The sequence below is a fragment of the Taudactylus pleione genome, unplaced genomic scaffold (genome assembly GCF_031769625.1).
Source record: "Taudactylus pleione unplaced genomic scaffold, aTauple2 ptg000026l, whole genome shotgun sequence".
Taxonomy (NCBI): domain Eukaryota; kingdom Metazoa; phylum Chordata; class Amphibia; order Anura; family Myobatrachidae; genus Taudactylus; species Taudactylus pleione.
Window position 1 is genome coordinate 21,851,172 of NW_028284428.1, and position 21,472 is coordinate 21,872,643.

Here is a 21,472-nt window from a genome sequence, read left to right on the forward strand (position 1 = left end):
TCGGATGCACATTTTTTTGTGTGTGGCTTATGCTCATTGAAATATATCGCTGATTAAGTCCCTGGAGTGCCTCCCACCTTTGCAGATGTATATATATCAGGCTGAATGCAGATGGATTTTTCGTTTGGATACTATGTCACCTCGGGGACTTAATGAACATTTGGGGTTGAGTTGTTTTTTGTGAGCAATTCCATTATGTTTTTTATTTTTTATGGTTGTTTTTTTATATCAATGGTTTATGCTTTCTTATTTTGTGATATTGCGTGACACAAGTTGTGATGTGTATCTCTCAATATCCATGTTACATTTATTTTATTATATAGTGCTATTTGACATTGTATTATTGTTTGATTTGGGTTCTACTTCATATCGATGTTTGTCACATTGATTACAATCTACACATATCATTTGATATATTGTTGCTCATTATTAAGGGCCCGTTCTCTTATTTATGGTGCAAGTTCATTCATTTATGTTCACATGTAGTGCCTTGTGACACACTGGAACTATTTTTTGATCTCTTACTTAGTAGGTTATTTTGATGATAGCGATCTTTCAGTTTATCAAACAGTAATATGCCTTTTTTTTAGGTATGTCTCTATTTGCTATGCCGGTCTATTGTGTTATGTGTCTTCTTTGTGAAAGTGTTTGTGTATTAGTTTGTTTATATGCTATTATGTGTGCATAGTGACATCTATCATCTTTGCTGATATTGCCACAATTATCATATGCGGTTGGTAGATGACCCATGCATTGTTGTTATTATGTTTTCACTGATTGGTGACTGGGTTTCACGTGGTCTGGTCTCTCCGTGACGCCGATGCAGGAGCCTCTTGTGACGTCACATTTATGCGCAGGATGCCGCATGCATTTGGTGACACAGACGTTCCAGAGGGGGTATATAGGTGAATAGATCTGTTTGTATATTTAAGCCCTTATGAAAAATGTTTGCATAAAACATTGAAACGTCGGTCATACAGTCAGGTGCATAAATATTGGGACATTGACAGAATTTTCATATTTTGGCCTCTCTTCACCACCACAATGGCTTTGAAATGAAACAAACAAGATGTGCTTTAACTGCAGACTTTCAGATTTAATTTGAGGGTAATTACATCTAAATCAGGTGAACAGTGTAGGAATTACAACGGTTTCTATATGTGCCTCCCACTTTTTAAGGGGCCAAAAGTAATGGGACTATCAACTCAAAAGCTATTTCATGGACAGGTGTGGGCTAAACCCTCATTATTTCATTATCAATTAAGCAGGTAAAAGGTCTGGAGTTGATTCTAGGTGTGACATTTGCATTTGGAATCAGTTGTTGTCGACTCTCAATATGAGATCCAAAGAGCTGTCACTATCAGTGAAGCAAGCCATCATTAGTCTGAAAAGTCAAAACAAACCCATCAGAGAGATAGCAAAAACATTAGGTATGGCCAAATCAACTGTTTGGAACATTCTTAAAAAGAAAGAACGCACGGAGAGCTCAGCAACACCAAAAGACCTGGAAGACCACGGAAAACAACTGTGGTGGATGACAGAAGAATTATTTCCCTGGTGAAGAAAAACCCCTTCACAACAGTTAGCCAAATCAAGAACACTCTCCAGGAGGTAAGTGTATATGTGTCAAAGTCAACAATCAAGAGAAGACTTCACAAGAGGGAATATAGAGGGTTCACCACAAGATGTAAACCATTGGTGAGCCTCAAAAAACAAGAATACCAGATTAGAGTTTGCCAAAAAACATCTAAAAAAGCCATTACAGTTCTGGAACAACATCCTATGGACAGATGATACAAAGATCAACTTGTATCAGAGTGATGGGAAGAAAAGAGTATGGAGAAGGAAAGGAACTGCTCATGATCCAAAACATACCACCTCATCAGTGAAGCATGGTGGTGGTAGTGTCATGGCGTGGGCATGTATGGCTGCCAATGGAACTGGTTCCCTTGTATTTATTGATGATGTGACTGCTGACAAAAGCAGCAGAATGAATTCTGAAGTGTTTCGGGCAATATTATATGCTCATATTCAGTCAAATGCTTCAGAACTCATTGGACAGCGCTTCACAGTGCAGATGGACAGTGACCTGAAGCATACTGCAAAAGCAACCAAAGAGTTTTTTAAGGCTAAAAAGTGGAATGTTATCAATGGCCAAGTCAATCCCGTGACCTGAATCTGATTGAGCATGTATTTCACTTGATGAAGACAAAACTAAAGGGAAAATGCCCCAAGAACAAGCAGGAACTGAAGACATTTGCAGTAGAGGCCTGGCAGAGCATCACCAGGGATGAAACCCAGCGTCTGGTGATGTCTATGCGTTCCAGACTTCAGGCTGTAATTGCCTGCAAAGGATTTGCAACAAAGTATTAAAAAGTGAAAGTTAGATTTAGGATTGTTTAGTTTGTCCCATTACTTTTGGCCCCTTAAAAAGTGGGAGGCACATATAGAAACCGTTCTAATTCCTACACCGTTCACCTGATTTGGATGTAATTACCCTCAAATTAAATCTGAAAGTCTGCAGTTAAAGCACATCTTGTTTGTTTCATTTCAAAGCCATTGTGGTGGTGAATAGAGGCCAAAATCTGAAAATTCTGTCAATGTCCCAATATTTATGCACCTGACTGTACCTGGTGTCCTGTGATATATATCTCACAAAAGTTCCATAGCAAGACAAACATTGAAACGTCCAGGTTGGGACTATTTTATAAATTAGGCACCCCTAAAAACTGACTTATTTATACGAACATATTTTATGTATATTTCTCTGCGGTCTTTTATACCAAGATGATGGGAAATTCAAGTTTTCTAAAGATGTTTTTGATATATTTCTATTTATATTATATGGGTTATTAAATGTTTTTTTCTTGAGAGAAGCAATTTGTGATCATTTGACAACAGATATATGTACTATGTGATAGAAGAACTAGTAAAGTGGTCAATGGCAGGTACATTTGTCGTAGGTTTTAGGCCTATGTGTTCTAAAAAACCCCAGGAGAAGTCTGTTAAAATGGGAGATCCTAACCCGCTTGGCAGTCACCTCATTTGTTCAGGCCCAACGAGTCTACTGCTGGGAGTTCCAAATGGAAAAACCTCCATGCTCAGATGCATGACCTCATCCATCTAACCACAAAATGGCTGCAGCCCGAGACACTGACAGGACCACAGATTGTGGAGAGAGTCGTGATGGACCGGTATCTGCGTTTGCTACCTGCGTCTCTGCGGAAGTGGGTGAGCCATGCAGACCCTAAGTCCGCAGACCAGCTAGTTGAACTGGTGGAGATGTACGTGGCGGCTGAGGAGCTGATGAGTGTGCCCCACCGAGCCACGATGGCGCATCGGCAAACTCCCATTGGCACTGGTAAGACTGTTCCAGGGGAGAAGGGTGCAGTCTAGTCCGTATAAAATAGTTATTGAACATGTTTCTCAAATGCAAGAAAGAATTGCTGCTGTGGTACCGATAGTAAGATAGCACTTGGAACAGGCACAGCAGAGGGTATACAACCGCAATGCTCGCTTACGCAACTTTGCTCCTGGGGACAGAGTGTTGGTGTTGGTTCCCACAGTAGAAAGTAAACTTTTGGCTAAATGGCAAGGACCCTTTGAAATCTTAGAAAAAGTGGGGCAGGTTACCAGCCCGGGAAAAGAAAGCCAGAACAGATATACCATGTAAATCTTATAAAACCCTGGAAGGATAGAGCAGCACAGTCAGCCATCCGAGCCCCTCCAGTAAACCCAGGGCCCATGGTACCCAAAGTGACAGTGGCAAAAGCCCTGTCGGCCAGTCAACAGCAGGAAGTTAAGGAATTTCTGATCAGAAATAGGGTGCTGTTTTCTGACCTACCAGGGAAAACCACGGTCATCAAACATGACAATCACTGACCCACGGGTTAAGGTTAACCTAAAACCCTATAGGTTACCAGAAGCCCAAAGAGAATCAGTGTCGAAGGAAATTAAAACAAAATGTTAGAGTTGGGTGTAATTGAAGAATCGCATAGTGAGTGGTGAAGTCCCACTGTGCTCATTCTAAAACCCAATGGGAGTGTGCGATTCTGCAATGACTTCCGGAAATTGAACAGTGTGTCAAAGTTCGATGCTTACCCTATGCCTAGGGTGGATGAACTAATTGAAAGGCTGGGGACAGCCAGATATTTAACTACTCTTGACTTAACCAAAGGGTATTGGCAAGTGCCGTTAATTGAGAACGCCAAAGAAAAGACAGCTTTTTCTGCACCAGAGGGGTTGTTTCAATACAAAATGTTGCCCTTTGGACTACATGGGGCACCTACTACCTTTCAAAGAATGATGGATAGGATTCTAAGGCCCCATAGACAGTATGCTGCTGCTTATCTGGATGATGTGGTCATTCATAGTCCAGATTGGCAGTCTCACTTGCCCAGAGTACTAGCAGTGTTGGACTCCATCTATAAGGCAGGTTTGACAGCCAACCCAAAAAAGTGTTGTCTAGGGATGGAAGAAGTAAAATATCTTGGGTACACCATTGGCACAGGTTAGATAAAGCTACAGCTCAATAAGATTGAGGCAATCCAAAACTGGCCTCGACCCCTGAATAAAAAGCAGGTGAGAGCCTTCTTAGGGATCACTGGGTATTATAGGAGGTTTATACCCAATTTTGTTGTACAAACCGATACGTCAGATGTAGGCATCGGAGTGGTCCTGTCCCAAAGCAAAGAGGGTGAAGAACACCCGATTTTCTTCTTAAGCCGAAAATTAAATGTACATGAAAGAAACTATGCTACGGTCGAGAAAGAAGCATTGGCCATAAAGTGGACGTTAGAGACTCTCAGGTACTACTTGGTGGGAAGAAAGTACAGATTGATCACTGACCATGCCCCTCTGAAGTGGATGTCAGAAAACAAGGACAGTAATGCGAGAATAAGGAGATGGTTCTTGGCATTGCAAACCTTTACATTTACGGTAGATCACAGGCCAGGAAACCACCTGGCCAATGCAGATGCTTTGTCATTGTTTGGGGGCTGCGGTTGTTCCGCCCCACAGATTGAAACAAAGGGGGGGGGGGATATGTGATACAAGCACTGGTAAAGTGGTCAATGGCAAGTACATTTGTACTAGGTTTTGGCCTATGTGTTTTAAAAAACCCCAGGAGAAGTCTGTTTTGTAAGCAGACCAGAGTATCGGCTTTTGGAAAAGCCGGTTTGGGTCCTGGGGGTATGGATGTGAGGGGTGGGAGGGCTCCATCCACAGGTCACTCCAGGTTTTGGGCCTTTCAGCCAGGTAACAGGCTAGTTAGGGCTTGCAGCTGGAAATGGCTAATATAAGCATGGTTTGTTTGTGGCTGAGTGTCTCACACCTGGGAGAGCAGGCAGACTAGCCTGTTCAGAGACACTTGGTGATAATCCTTGTAAGTACTGTGCACGTGTTTTGTTGATGGTGAGGGCAATAGGCCCTACCATTATTATAGAGGGAATCTGCTGTGTAGCTAGTGCCCAGCCGGGCTAGGACTTATGTTTGTTTTGTTTATGTTTATATTCATTTGGCACAATAAAGACTAGCGCCGACCAGTTTGTACGAGAACCCCAGACTTGTATCTTGTTTCTACGGCTGCTGTGTGTGTGTAAAGAAGGAGTCCATATACCAAAGGAGAGGCACCCCTATCCCGACTTTGTCACAACTAGTACTACTGAATTATATACACCAGTGCAGTCACTTTAGTTTTATCTTTTAGTTTTTTGTTCAAGACTACATTGCATTTAGTCTATGCTGACGTACAGTAGGTATTATTGAAACAGTAAAATCCTTATTAACCCTTTAAATCCATTAGCGCTGGAATTGGGGATGCTATTATCCCCCTGTGTGTGTGTGTTTTGTGATCATTGTTACATGTTTGTCCAATATGAGAGGAATGAATCCCATTATGTTCTTACATGCACGTTCTCAGACATCCTCTCGCAGGTCTTTTTATGATGGCTTTTACCTTCTACCACTCTAGACTCCAAATGTGTAAAGTGTAACCACGCATGGTCATTGGAGTGCATAATATATGCGTGGATTGAAAGTTCCGAATCCGAAACCAGATAAGTATCGGCCAGCTCAGTGTTTGTATACACTAGGAAGAGAAAAGGACAAGGTTACAAATACAAAAATATAGCTTGACCTAGAGAGAAGATTTCACTTTGCAGATTATTTTATACAGTAGGAAAATGAAACAAAATGTTGATTTAAAATGTAGAAACTATTACTGGTGTAGGGCTGGTGCACCGATGGAGGATTGTTCAGAACCACCAGCGGCGTTACACCGTGCCCCGGCAGTGAAAGTGGGAGTCTCAGGAGTTGCAGATTTCAACGCACGCTAGTACACAGGGGAAAGGCTGAAAATAGCATTCGCATATTATTCCTGCCGTGAATCGGCAAACGTGCAGCGGCTGCAACAGAATCTACCTCTGAATCAGGCTCCTTATGTGAAGGTAGTATGGCTTCTCAGATATTGTTGTTATACTTATGACTATTTTTTACAAAGTTCTCTGTCTTCTTTGTTATGTGATTTGATTAGTATCAGTATTCTGTGATTTTAGAGTTTATGGTTTCTAACTTTCTAATAAGTATATATTTTGCTATATACAGTATTTACCCCTCAGATGAAGTAGGTATTAATATGGCAAAAGAGTCAGGATTAGTGGCGGCTGCAGCACAGTCCAAAATTCAAATAGGGGAGCCACACCAACTGCCAGTGAGTCCCAGCCATCTATGTGTGGCAGCACTTGAAATGGCAGTTGGTGTGGTTCCCCTATTTGAATTTTGAACTGCTCTGCAGCCCCACCTCTAGAGCCGCTACTGGTCAGAATTATTATTTATTCTTTGCACAAATTACATAATATTGAGAAGATAACTATTGCTAATCAGACACTATACATTGACACCAGATATTGTGGAGTTTGTTTGTAGCACACAAATACCCAGCTGGTACAGCTCCTCCAGTTTTCTATTTCAGCATTAATATATGATAAGAGTGGTGGGCGTATTCATGAGACCTCACTTGTGCTATTTGACTGTTAGGAAAACTGCCAGGCAGCAGAACTTCGTATACTAGCTGTCACATAAATGCACTTGCACCAATCTCAGGGAGCCTTGGCTCATTAACTGCTTCCCCAACTGGCTGCCTAGCTTTTTTATACAAAGCAGTGGGAATCGTTCAAAACTCAGTGACCTGAAGCCAAAATATGGGTAAGCCCTCCTGTACCCAAAACATAGGGCCTAATTCAGAGTTGGGATTTAATAAATAGCAAGTAACTGTGAACCTGGACACATTGGAATGGAATTGGTACAAATACATACATTGTTTTTGCATTGAAACATAGAATTTGACAGCAGATAAGAACCACTTGGCCCATCTAGTCTGCCCCATTTTAAAACATATTGTTACCTCAACCCTTATTGATCCTTACTTCTTCTGAAGGATATCTTTATGTCTATCCCATGCATGTTTAAATTGCTCTACTGTCTTAGCCTCTACCACCTCTGATGGGAGGCTATTCCACTTGTCCACTACCCGTTCTGTAAAGTAATTTTTCCTCAAATTTCCCCTGAACCTACCACCCTCCAGTTTCAGAACATGTCCTCTTGTTCTAATACTTCTCTTTCTATTTCTCTATAGCTTCAGTTAGTACTGTTCAGGATTGGGCCTTTACCTTGTTAAAACCCTTTATATATTTGAACGTTTCTATCATGTCCCCCCTTTCCCTTCTATGCTCCAAACTATACATATTAAGATCTTTTAGTCTTTCCTGGTACGTTTTGTGGTGTAGACCTTGCACCATTTTAGTTGCCCTTCTTTGTACAGTTTCTAATGTATTAATATCCTTCTGGAGATATGGCCTCCAGAACTGAACACAGTATTCTAGATGAGGCCGTACCAATTACATAATTATCTATACAGTGGCAATATCACTTCTTTTTTCCTGCTACTGATTCCACTCCCTATTCAACCAATCATCTGACTTGCCTTCCTCATTGCTTTGTTACAATGTTTGCTTGCCTTTAAGTCACCTGAAATAGTGATTCCTAGATCCCTTTCTTCTTCAGTAGTTTCCAGTATAGTGCCATTAATACTATATTTAGCCTTTGGATTTATGGACCCAAGTGCATGATCCTGCATTTTTTGGCATTAAACTGTAGTTGCCATGTTCTTGACCATTCCTCTAGTCTACCTAGATCATCAGTCATTTGTTTTACCCCTCCTGGTGTGTCTACCCTGTTGCATACCTTTGTGTCATCTGCAAAAAGGCATAGTTTCTCTTCAATACCATTTGCAATGTCACAAATAAAGATATTAAAAAGCACTGGTCCAAGTACAGATCCCTGAGGTACTCCACTGGTAACATTTCCCTCTTGAGACTGCACACTATTTACTACAACTCTCTGTTTCCTATCCTGCAGCCATGATCTTATCCATTCAACTATCTTTGTATCCATTCCCAAGCTTTCCAGTTTATTTAACGGTCTGCGATGTGGAACAGTGTCAAAAGCCTTACTAAAGTCTAGATAAGCTACAGTCAGGTGCATAAATATTGGGACATTGACAGAATTTTCATATTTTGGCCTCTCTTCACCACCACAATGGCTTTGAAATGAAACAAACAAGATGTGCTTTAACTGCAGACTTTCAGATTTAATTTGAGGGTAATTACATCTAAATCAGGTGAACAGTGTAGGAATTACAACGGTTTCTATATGTGACTCCCACTTGTTAAGGGGCCAAAAGTAATGGGACTATCAACTCAAAAGCTATTTCATGGACAGGTGTGGGCTATTGCCTCATTATTTCATTATCAATTAAGCAGGTAAAAGGTCTGGAGTTGATTCCAAATCTATATATCTCTCTGCACATTTTACATCTGATCCACCTGCAGTGCAACATGGTTTTACCAAGATGCACAGTTACTTGCTCTTTCTTACTCTATTCCCAACTCTGAATCAGGTCCAAAGTCAGAGTTGCAGAAGTGAGAAAGAGACAAAGGAGAGGAGGACTGGTGACATGGAGTGTTTAAGACTAGAATAAGAGGGAGGAAGGGTCTGCCTGTAACAGCTTACATACCAAAGGATGCAAACAAAAACAAAAGACATCTAAATCAGAGATGCACTAGACCTATTAGTGTCTAGATTCCATCTAATGCTGTGGACGTTATTAGGGTGAAGGAGAACTACAACTGTTTTTCGTTTTTATTCACATTGTACAATTAAGAGTTCAGTAGTAAACTCCTCCCACATCTTACAAAAGTTATACATCTCATAATATGTTCAGGATTGGGCCTTTTATAATAACACGTTTGACCAGTGCGGGATTTATTTGCCCTTTAGAATACTAAGTGATGCGTCTCCTTCTGGATTCCCCCATTTGCATACGCTCAGTATGCGCAGTGCACAAATATGCAAAGTATGCTCTGCAAGCAGTCGTACGTTCAACTCTGCATCAACCCCCGTATAGCTTCGGTTTGTACTGTTCAGGAGAGGTGCAGCCTCCTTTTTACAGCGAATACTAAACCGGTTAATTGACAGGACCTCTATATGTTTCTTTTTTTTTTTTAAAAACACATCCAACGGATCTTGATCATTTACAAACATCCCAAGCATTTTGGTAAGCACTCAGTATATCACTACTGTAGCTCCCCCCACACACACAACCTGTTCACCTACAGACAGACATTAAAGAATGAGGTTATATAGGGACATAAATGATAGCGCTTTCTCAGCTAAAATAAGTGCAGCATGGATAAGCGTTCACTCACCTATAGTCACCAGCTGAAGTGAAGACAGAACGTTCTTCCCATCCAAACTACAGATTATATTGTGATTGTGTCCAGTCAACACCTGCTTGTTTGAAGTACTGTTCAAGGTATGCATAGAGTGTGTATACACAAAAAGTATATACTTAATATATACACTCTTAATATACTGTACCTAAAATGCACCAACAATATGTACTCATTCAGTGAGTGAATACTGTGGGCACATTCTTTTGTTTAGGGTTTGTGAGGGGTCCTGAGCAGATTTATGATGTGGAGTCTGCAGCACTGAATATTTTCTTTGTGGGTTTCTGCATAGATTGGTTAAGTATGTCATGGCAGCTGGTATAATGTTCTAAGGGCCTGATTCAGAGCCGCTCGCAAGCGGCCACTCGTTCGCTCTGAGCGATGTTCGCACAACTGCGCATGCGTATGGTTCGCAATGCGCATGCGCAAACCAGTCATTGCGGTCGGAAATTGGGTGGTAACAGGGGAAGGTGCTTGAAAACGGGGGAGTGGAGATCCGAACGCAGGCGTGCCTAACGGTCAAAAGGGCGTTTAATGGGTGTGCATAATTAGTAAAGGAGCGTCATCGACCACGTCACTTGGTTGTCTTTTACCCTGAACTGCTGGCAGTGATTGCGGGAAGTAAAACCTACCACAAGCACTGCGAGCAGTTCAGATGCCTTTCAATGTTCCCGATTAATCTAATAAATAACGGAGATGACGTGTGATGCGAACGACAAAGGGGCGCCTTTACAAAATAGCGAGCGCATTTTTCGGACGTTCGCTCAGACAGAGGCGTCAACACACCACAAAGAGCGAGCGCTCAATTTAAATATCCGGCCCCTTTTTAAGAACGAGCGTCCGCAAATAGCGTCCGGGTCTGAATCAGGCCCTAAGTCCAGTACTGGGAGTTGTAGTATCCTATTATATGTCTCTATAGAAGACCGGCAGCAGTGAAGATCCCGACAGGTAATTAAGGTAAGTATAACTAACCCTCTCCCCCCCCCCCCCCAACCCTCCTTTAGGGGTGCCTAACCCTAACCACCCTCCATAATGCCTAACCCTAACCCCCCACTAAGCACCTAAACCCAACCCCCCCCTTCCCCGCAGCCTAATCCGGGGGGTTCCTAACCTTAACCTCCACCCCGGGGGGGTATAAGCCTAACCACCCCCCCTTCCCCTAGCCTAATCCTAACCCTCCCGGGGGGGTGCCTAACCCTAAGTCCCCCCGGGAGCCCTGAAACCTAACACACACCCCCCCGCGTAGGCTCCTGTCGTAGGTCTAATGACTGGCGCCCAGATTTCAACCCCTGTCATTAGTACCTTGCCTGGATTTGACAGTCCGGAAGCCGGCGGTCTGCATTTTGACCGTCGGCTTCCTGACTGCATCCCCTCAGAGTACCCAAAATACTGAGAATCTCTATGCAATCACTAAGAGTCATTGATAGCATGCTGACTTCTTAGTAAATACAGATGTGTCCACATACATCTTAATTCCTTATGCGTTAAACAGCCCTGGCGTGACTCGGTAGGGCCAAGCTACTTTTTGTGCGACTTTTTACCTTTAAATGTGTCTGGTTCACAAAGTGATATGCGGCATGCCTATATTCTGTGTGCAATTGCGGGTGTATCTGCATGCGAAATGTTACGTTACAGTATCACACCCGCTGACATGGCGCTCACGCGTTATTTATACACCCAGTTTTTACGGTTAAGCACATGGATTTATGGGCCAAGATGGCAGCATCTGCTTATGTGGAAATTTTTACTGTCTCCACTATACGCCATTTCCACACTTTACAAGAGCCTACAGTGGGAGGTGCAGCAATCTTTGTTGCAAGTCTCTGCACACTCTCACATCCAAATATGGCACCTTCATTCCACAATAATCAAATGTTCTAACCACATTGTAGGATATTTTGAGTGGTTTCTAAGGTTCCAGCATGTGTTTTTTTTTTTTTTTTCTTCTTTAAAATTTGCACCAATATTCATAAAATGTCCCCCACTGGCTCCTGTATTTTAACTAAGGGACATATGACCAGGCAACTTAAAAATATTATACAATACTATCTACCCAGAATGCACCGCTGGTGGTAATCACATATATAGTCAGACTCAATTTCATACAAAGCTGGTCTATGCTCCTACAATACTGATCTGGATTAAAAAACAAAACAGTGATTACACGGATCTTTGCTTGGGTTGGGTACGGGATCTCGGCAGTTAGAATACCATCAGCAGCATCCTGACAGTAAGAATCTTGATGCCCAAAAATAAGTGTTCTACCACTGATCCGTAATTCTACTCTCCCATAGCCTAACCCTAAACATCTGAACCCTAACCCTCCCCCCACACATAACCCTAACCATCCTCCTGGTGCCTAACCCTCAACCCTACCCTCCTCCTTACCATCGGGATGCTGACAGCCACAATTCTGGCCCCGGTATTTTGAGCGCCGGCATCCCGACCGCCAGGATGTCAACTACACCTCCTTTGCTCTCATACTTCAGCTTCCACTAAATTAGGCCTTATACTCACTGTTGTAAATTATATATACAGTATTTCACTACCATATTCATTGCAAGTAATATGAGGGCTGATTAAAAAAGTTATAAGACTGCCTCTGTTTTTCTGGCCCATAGGTAGACATGGCAATACTATGCTGGTTATTGTGAAGCTCATACATCGATGTGTCTGAACCTTTGGTTGGACTGCCGTAGTCTTGGAAACATTTCCGCTTTTATCCAAGTTTAACACAAAATTCAATCAATCACACATCTCTGACGTAATCTCACAGACATGTCTGCCTCATCCGCCATGACGTAATGTACAAAGATCTTCCACTCCCTGTGACTAAACAAAGAAAACTATGGCAGTCTAACCGCAGGTTCAGACACATCGATGTATGAGATTCACAATAACCAGCATAGAGTTGCCACATCTACCTATGGGACAGAAAAACAGAGGCAGTAGCATTACTTTTCAATCAGCCCTCGTATGTATAGAAGACTAGAAACAACTGCATTTACTAGTGATGAGGTGGCATTTTGGTTTATGTTCCATTCCACCCATGGGTTAAAGCTGAATAAGCACATTCTGGAAGACTACAGTGAGTTCCAGAGGCTAGTAACGCACGCATTTGATATGTATTTTAACTAGCATTTTTATCAGTGTTAAGAAACACTAACATAACAGTGTGTATCTGGCCATACTCAAACATAACTAAGAGAAAATAGATCAAATAAGGGGTTGGGTACGGGATCCCAACTGTTGGGTAAGTATCCTAACCCTACCCCTACCTTCCCGCAGCCTCCTAAACCTAACACTCCCCCCCCCCCCCCGCAGCCTAAACCTAACCCTCCTCCCCCACAGGCTAACCCCAATACTTACCGTCGGGATGCCGGCGCTGAGATTCTGACTGGTGTCGGGATTCCGGCGTCCGCACTCTGAGCGCTGGCATCCTGACTGCCGGGATTTAAACTAAATCCCTAAATAAGTAAAATTTAATTACACAGTGATCCATGCCTACTTGCTGGAGGTCCAGATTTAAATCCCAGGGACAGCACCTACTGACCTAGATAATTTTGCCTTTTCTTGCTGTGCACCAGGCATCAGGAACTAAGATTCTACACTGGGCTGGGTATGGAAACTTTACAATTCTGCGTACAGTGAGAAGTCTAGTAACAGTTGTTTCACTTGTGAAAACAATTGCATACCACAATATTACTGTATTCTGACAGATTTCTTGCTTTCATTTTGAAGACTTCAAGACTTTAGCATTAGAGAGAAATAAATTACCACTAAGATTCACCTTGATGAGTTTTCTCCAGCAGGCCAAGGGCAACACAGGCATCAAGAAGCCTTTCAGTTCCATGTACAGAAGCATTAATCTTATCCGCAATTTCCATGGCCTTCAGCGCACCTTTATCTTTCAACTTATCAAAGACCTTCAGTTTAGATGCTACAAACAATGTCTGAAAAAAAAGAAGAATAGAAGCAGAGGATAGAGAGTGCTCGCATTTATCTACATTGTGCAGCTGGGCAAGGTTAGGGTTGTTGGAAGTGTATACAGATTATTCTTTAAAAGACATCATTTTCTAGCTAAATAAATAGATCTAACTTTATATATAATCAAGAATGTGTGTGTGCATATTATGGGAACGCTGCAGCCCTGGTCTACAATGAGACTTTTGTAACTTTTGTTTAAAACTATTAAATGGTTCAAAACATGTTTAAAAAGTAAATATTTCCCATTATAAATCAATGGTATACGTTAAACATTTTGAAATGGTGTCAAATGTAGTTTCTTCTATCTTCAAATCCGCTATTTTGCTTTAAGTTAGTCATCAGAATAACGCTTGGTATTTAGTATAGGACCCACTAGAAAATAATTATTTTGTATCCAGTCATTTCCGTTTAAGGGGATAAAACACCTACGAAATACGGTTTCAATAATGTGGAAAAGAACATATCAAAGTAACTTGAGACATCTCTGCAAAAATGATTCAGCTCCATTACTCAGCTAGCAGCAATTATTTGGCACCCCGCTGCTACAGAATTAATTTGGTCTTGAGGGAACACAGCCAACATTACTAAATTTGGGCATCTGCATATTATTGGGCTTGTAGCTCAGAAGCAATCTGAGAAATGAAAGTTTGGAGTGCTTGCCTATATCCAATAAGGAGAGTTAGGCTGGGTACACACCTAAAGATTTTCTGTCCAACCAGCCAACTAGTTGATTGGTTGGAATGAAAATCTGGTAAGGTATGAAAGCAAAATGACAATCAGCAATTTGCTCCCAAACGCCGGAAAATGGACAAAAACTGTTGTTTGAACAATGGTTTAGATCAAACATTTAACAAACTTGTCTGACGACCATTTTCATCTGTTTTCTAGCATTTAGGAGCAAATTGCTGATCAGTTACTCCCATACGTTACCAGATTTTCATTCCAACCAATCAACTAGTTGGCTGGTTGGACAGAAAATCTTTAGGTGTGTACCCAGCCTTAAATGACCTGATTGTCGTGTTGCATTACTATGTGTGGTGCTGGAAGTGGGGGAGGCTGGAGGGATGAGGTTTCGGGAGTTAAAGCTTTGAACTCTAGCATCAAATATCCTTGCTTTTGTCACTGTGTGATCTAGAAAACATTTTATCAGAAATGCTTTGTGGTACGCAATAGACACACTTGGGCAATTAAATTCAACATGAAGTCTGAAAGTGCGGTCGGAATGCAGTGGAATTGCTGGCAAAGGGGGCGAATCACAGGTACAACAATGCTCCTGTTACTTCGCACCCCCATAGAGGTGAGCATTAAACATGGTTCATACAGATGTGTCCTCATACATCTAGCCTCCTTGCACATTAAATAGCCCTTCTAGTCACACCATGCTGTGGCCATAACGTATGCGTACCTTGTGACTCGGTAGCACCGAACATCTTTTCGTGCAACTTTTTCCCTTCAAATGAGTCTTATTCGCACAGTGATGCGAATAGGACACACAAGCAGCTTCTGGTGACTAAAATGATATGCAGCATGCATATATTCTGTGTGCGGGTGTATCTGCTACATTACAGTGTCACAGCCGCTGACACTAACGTAGCATTTTGTATGCAGATATAACCGCAGTCGCACACAGAATATAGGCATGCTGCATATCATTTGAAGGGAAAAAGTCACATGAATAGACGCTCTGCGCTACCCAGTCACACTGCACTCACGTGTTATGTTTAACGCGACTTGTAGCGCACGGAGGTCAGATGTATGTGAAAAGGCAGCGTCACAGTGCCAGACGGCAGGGGAAATTTGTCTGGCGGACACTGATGCATACTCATTTAAACAGAACATAATATGCAGTGTATAAGTTGGAATTTGCATTATCCAAGTGGTAATCTTTGCACCACGGTGTGATGGTTAGCGTTACTGCCTCACAGCAATGAGGTCATGGGTTCAATTCCCACCATGGCCCTAACTGTGTGGAGTTTGTATATTCTCCCTGTGCTTGCGTGGGTTTCCTCCGGGTACTCCGGTTTCCTCCCACACTCCAAAAATATACTGGTAGGTTAATTGGCTCCCCTCAAAATTGACCATAAGTGTGTATGTGTGTGAGCATGTGGTAGGGAATATAGATTGTAAGCTCCACTGGGGCAGGGACAGATGTGAATGGCCAAATATTCTCTCTGTAAAGCGCTGCGAAATATGTGTGCGCTATATAAATAAATGGTAATAAATAAATAAAATAAAAATATACCCACCAATACAGAAGATGTATTATCCATGTTTAATGTATACCGTGGATTTGATCTTGGTTTGTAGCTTTAATTTTTATGATTTAGTATTTGAATCACTATATGTGATGATTTTTTTCCTTTTTCAGCATATATTTGTGAGCACTATATATTTTCACTCTGTGCCTTGAATATGTTTAGGTCTAGTATGCTCATCTGTCACTATATGATGTTACCTTGTCCTTCTGGACATATATCTGTAAGCACCATATATTACATTTGTGTGCCTCATATTACATTTATGAGCTATTCTTCTGTGTGTCACGTGAGTTTTTTGAAGATTTTAATAAGGTACTTAATACTTTAGGGTGCCCTAGAGTAGAGTGTCTTTTTTTCCTTTTGGTTCTTGTTATGCTTCATAGAGATGGATGACAAAGCAATAATGGGGGAAAGTATAATACGCTCCAAGCATATTCAGCAAACATGCATTGAAAGTAAATATTAACATTTCCTAAAGCACCACCATTTACTATGGTAACACGATAAAAAAAAAAAAAAAAACAGCCTGCTGTCCTGAAAAGTCGGTCACCATTAGACTTGGAGCAAAAATTTACTAAGCGGCGAGTTCTAAACCCCGGGTGTTTGGTGGTGGTTTTTCGGCGGTTTCTAAATGACAGCCCAGTTCTATTCTATACCAATGTGTTTTGACAGCGGTTTTGCGGCGGTTTTGGCCTTCGTAAATCTGTGGATAGCAAAACCGCCGCCAAACTACCAGGGTTTATAACCCGCTGCTTAGTAAATTTTGCCCTAAGCCTTTAAAGCTTTTCCACTAAACCATGCCCAGTAATAGCGGTTTGGTTTAAACACCTTTAAAATATTGAAAATCTTTGATGCAAAACAACAGTACCTTAGATGCTTTAAAGCCATCCAGAAGTTCATTTAATTTTGGAATTAGTTGATTTTGTTTAGGCCTTTCTTCAATGCCATTTTGAAGCGCTGTAGCACATGGTAAAGAAGATCCAGAACTAGTTGAACCACAGACAAAATTCTTAAGCCCTCTTTTCCTCTCATGAGTCTTGCTGGAAGAAGAGCAGTCTTTTTCCACATCACTGAGATTCTCAAAGCTCTCCACATAAGGAATAGAGTCATGCTTTACCCTCTGTATGACTTGTTTAGGTGGTGGGTAGTAGAGCTCTGCAAGTTTTTTGCAGAAGTGATTCAGGGGAAAGCCAACTACATTTAGGAAGTCTCCATGTACACGCTCTACTAACATTCCTCCAAGAGCCTGGATCCCATAGCCACCAGCTTTGTCCCTACAAAAACATTATTTTATTAAGACTATAATTGGTTTAGTGACATATGCAGGTCAATTCAATTAAAGCATAATCGCGTCCGTGAATAAGTGTGGCTATATTCTGCACTTATGGTAATGCCGGACTCGTGTGTTCTTGTTTGCAGCCCTATATGAAAATCTATGAGTCCGTGACAGGATTGGGCCACGAGGCCATTGCAACGGCAACTCGACCACTTGATTTAACCCAAAATGACAATCAAAACATTTTCATTGACGTATTATGTACTTACTTTGATTTCTATCGTTTGACTAGGTAAGAGTATAAGAGGGATGGGTCAAATACACAGGAGATCAAGCAAATGTACCAATACTAAATATTCATATGTACAATTATGCAAACTCATGAATTGCTAGGGAGTGTGCCCCACTAGGGAGTACTATTTTGTCCTTCCCCTGTCTATAGGGAAAGTATTTTATTAAAAGCGATACGTGCCATGCTCTCTGTAGCTGCCCATTTTACCAATTGCAATTGATCTTCAAGATTATGCAATGCTAGCTCACGAGCCTGTCTCTATGCCTGTGGAAAGCCGTGCTGTGATCAAGTGGTTGATCCCAGCATCGGCACGGCAGGAAGAGATGTGTCCCCTGCGGGAAACATCGATGTCTGGCGCTGGGATGCTGTTTCTTCTCCCAGCGCCGGGTAAGCAGATGCGGCGGGTACCTGGTAAAGGGACTGCCTGGTCCTTTCCACCAGCGCCGGCAATAGAGTGACGTCGTGTGAAGCTTGGCTCCGGGCGCGAGCTAACTGGAGCTCGTCACCCGGCAGCTAAGAAGTGGCGGTGTGTGTTTGGCTCTGGCCGCGAGCCAAACACGGCTCGGAGGCCAGCAGCCAATAGGAGGCAGACACGAGCCAATCGCGGCTCGCCACGTCATAGCCCCGCCCACTCACGGCATCATGTATTAGACGCCGCTGAATGGGAAAGTTCAGTCCGGCGGCGGAGTGGGAGGAGAGAAGACCTCCCAAAGCAAAGAAGACAGAAGGCGCGGCAAGAGTTCTAAGAGTTCTGGCGGCCGCGGAAGAGGCCAGAAGACGCCGCTGTCAAGAAAGAAGACAGGCGGCGCCGGCTGAAAGAAGAGAAGAAGAGGCGGCGCCACTGGCCAGGACGGGCCAGCGGCAGAAGAATGCGGCTGAGGACCGTAGAAGTGCTGTCGTGGTGGGAAGCAAAAGAGCTAACGAAGCTCCCCACTGCAGCCTCTCCCAACGTACCGGTAGGCGGCCTTGAGCCACTGGTATTAACCCCTCCCTAGACCACCAGGGTTGTCGGGCACTAGGCCCGTGGGGCATATTCAAGCATTAGGCCTGTGGCCTTATAGGCGGGCACAAGGTCCGGGCTCAGTAGTGGGCATTAGGCCCTATAGGGATCAATTGCCCCAATTAGGTGCAAGTGACCTGGGTACTAGGCACGTGCCATCAGCCAGGCCCTAGGTCTGTACCCATTTAGGAGGGCACTACGTCCTATACAGTAAGCCCCACGGTAGGCAGTCCCATAGGCCTGAGCCCTGTATAAAGTGGCCCTGGGCATTAGGTCCAGGCCACTACCTGAGCACCACCATTAGGCAGGCCCATAGGGTAGGCCCAAGTCCCTCCTGTGCCCCGCAGTAGGCAGGCACAAAGCCTGAGCTGCCAGCCCATTGAGAGTGGTTCTGGGTAATAGGCCCAGACCACTGGTATAGCAAGTAGGTAGCCCCTGTGTAAGTGCATAGAGGTGTGAGCAGTTGTGAGACTCTCCAAGAACCCCCGTGGAGAGCTGTCAGGCTTCCACTAAGATCATAAGTATTTCCCAGTCACTAAGAAGAGGAGCTGGCCAGCTCTAGTTAGACAGGTAACAAACATTTAAAGGGACAGAACAGTGATTACAGTCTGCAATTGTTGTTCCGTGCAGGGCAAATGTTTAGTTTATTGTTATACATGCTGCACTACACACACTGTAGGTTGAAGGCTATGTTGTTGTAGTATGTGTAGTATCGTAACACAGGTTTAGGCCCTGCACGGCAGTGGTGTGCATCTCCTTACAGGGACCTGTAGGCGAGTGAGCAGACGAAGAGCAAGAGTGAAAACTTAGACAGTGAAAGACAGTACGTACAGATATTGCTCAGTTTCTTTCTGTCCACCTTCCTTCAGGGCGTACAGTGGGTCTTGCATCCCGGGTGCAAGGTCGGGTCTTCACTTGGTGCGCGAGTACCTATAGGTGAAAACTCGGGATCTGAGGCCAAAAGTGCCAGTGATGATCTTCACTTAAAACTCAACTCTATCCCTCGGTCCGGTAGGGCGTGTCGGTCGACGTGAGGAAGGCCGGTTCTCACATCATCTCCTTCCTCCTAGGTCATCGTGTCAGTGTTCCATTTGGTGGTTCCAGGGCCGACTGTTCAACATACGGCCTGAAGGTGAGAGGGATTTCCTGTCTGGCACGCTGGACAAAATGCTCTATCCCAGAAAAAAGGGGTTCTTGTAGACCACAGCTTTTTTTCTTACTACACAGTGCTCAAGACACTATGTACAGATGTGTCCACATACATCTATCCTCCATGCGCTACAAGTCGCGCCACACAAGGCGGGAGCTCCGTGTGCCTCGGTTGTGCTGAGTGTCTTTTTGTACGACTTTTACCTTTAAATGCATCTTATTTAAAAGGCATGTGAAATGCTATATTACAGTGTCAGCGGCTGTAACACTGTAACTTAGCGTTTTGCATGCAGATGCACCCGCACATAGAACATAGACATGCTGTGCCAATAAGATGCATTTAAAGGTAAAAAGTTGCACTAAAAGACGCTCGGTGCTACAGAGTCACGCCACGGCATGGCTAGATTAGAAGGGCTGTTTAGCGCGCAAGGAGGCTAGATGTATGAGAAAAGACATCTGTAGCAAAGAACAAAAATAGCATCAGAGTCATAGGACACTCTAACAGATAGTAATTAAATGTGCTTACTAACCATCGTAACACCTCAAGCACTTTGAAATTATTATTACTCTCTTAACTGTTGTCATCATGAGTGATATTAGCGAGAATCTTAAATTTGCCAGAGAATAAAAAAAAGTGTTAAGAATGATAAAAAATGTTGAGATGTGATATAAATTAATTTCTCATTAATCCATCGGCTATGAATGTTGTCCACATTACTTTGCTGTTAGTTAATGGAGTGGGTCTATCTGGATTTGTGATAAAAATCCAACTGTAACATGATATACATTCTTATGGTCTGTTCTCAGATTCCCATCTGGGCATCAGAAAGAGATTTGCATAACCTAATGGAACAATCATTCCAATACATCTCTAATACAGTTTTCAAAAAGAAAAAAAAAAGTATAAATGATCATTAATAAGCCGTGGCGTAACTAGGGTATTTGGAGCCCAGGGCAAATTTGAAAAGGGAGCCCCCCCCCACCCCCCCATGTGCGCGCGCGGCGAAAAAAATTGGCGTGGTCACTTAAAAATGGAGCGTGTCAACATGACACACCCCTTTATTTTCACACTGAACATTCCTATCCATATGCACCTTAACCCCAGTAGTACCCCTTATACAGTACCCCCAGTATGGAGTTGTGGTCCCTCTTATGCAGGCCCATAGTAGTGCGCCTTATACAGTATCCCCAGTAGTGGTCCCCCCAAATGCAGTGCCCCATGTAGTGTTCCCCCTTATGCAGTGCCCCCAGTAGCAGTCCCCACAATGCAGTGTGCCCTAGCGGTATCCCCTGATGCAGTGCCCTTTATATGGTGCCCCCAGTAGTAGTCCCCCCCCCCCATGCAGTGCCCTTTATATAGTGCCCCCAGCAGTAGTCCCCCCCCCATGCAGTTTTCCCAGTAGTGGTCCCCTTATGCAGGCACCCAGTAGTGATCCCCCCTATCCAGTGCCCCCTGTAGTGGCCCTTCCTATTATTGCCCCCAGTAGTGGTCCCCCGAGTGCAGTGCCTCTACTAGAGGTTCCCCCTCCCGATTAAGTGCCCCCTGTAGTAGCCCCCCCCCCCAGTAGAGGTCCTCCCAATAATGGTGCCCCCACCCCCAGTAGAGGTCCCCTCAGTAGTAGCCACCCCCCTCCCCCGTTCTGCAGATAGGTTAAAAAATAAAATATATGTATATATATATATATTAAAAAAAAAACATACTTACCTGCTGCTCCGGTCCGC

The 21,472-nt window shown here is 43.2% G+C and overlaps 1 protein-coding gene across 8 annotated transcripts in view; it reads right to left on the bottom strand.

The window, feature by feature from the left end:
* ASMTL (acetylserotonin O-methyltransferase like) overlaps window positions 1-21,472 on the bottom strand; it is an 86,733-nt gene that overhangs the window by 15,217 nt on the left and 50,044 nt on the right. For all 8 annotated transcript variants that reach the window (XM_088451648.1, XM_088451647.1, XM_088451646.1 and 5 more), the window contains 3 exons: window positions 16,902-17,307; window positions 13,579-13,741; window positions 5,907-6,088 (listed from right to left, as the gene is read on the bottom strand). In XM_088451648.1, coding sequence (XP_088307774.1) covers window positions 5,907-6,088; window positions 13,579-13,741; window positions 16,902-17,307 — 751 coding nt within the window. The remainder of the gene's footprint in view (window positions 1-5,906; window positions 6,089-13,578; window positions 13,742-16,901; window positions 17,308-21,472) is intronic.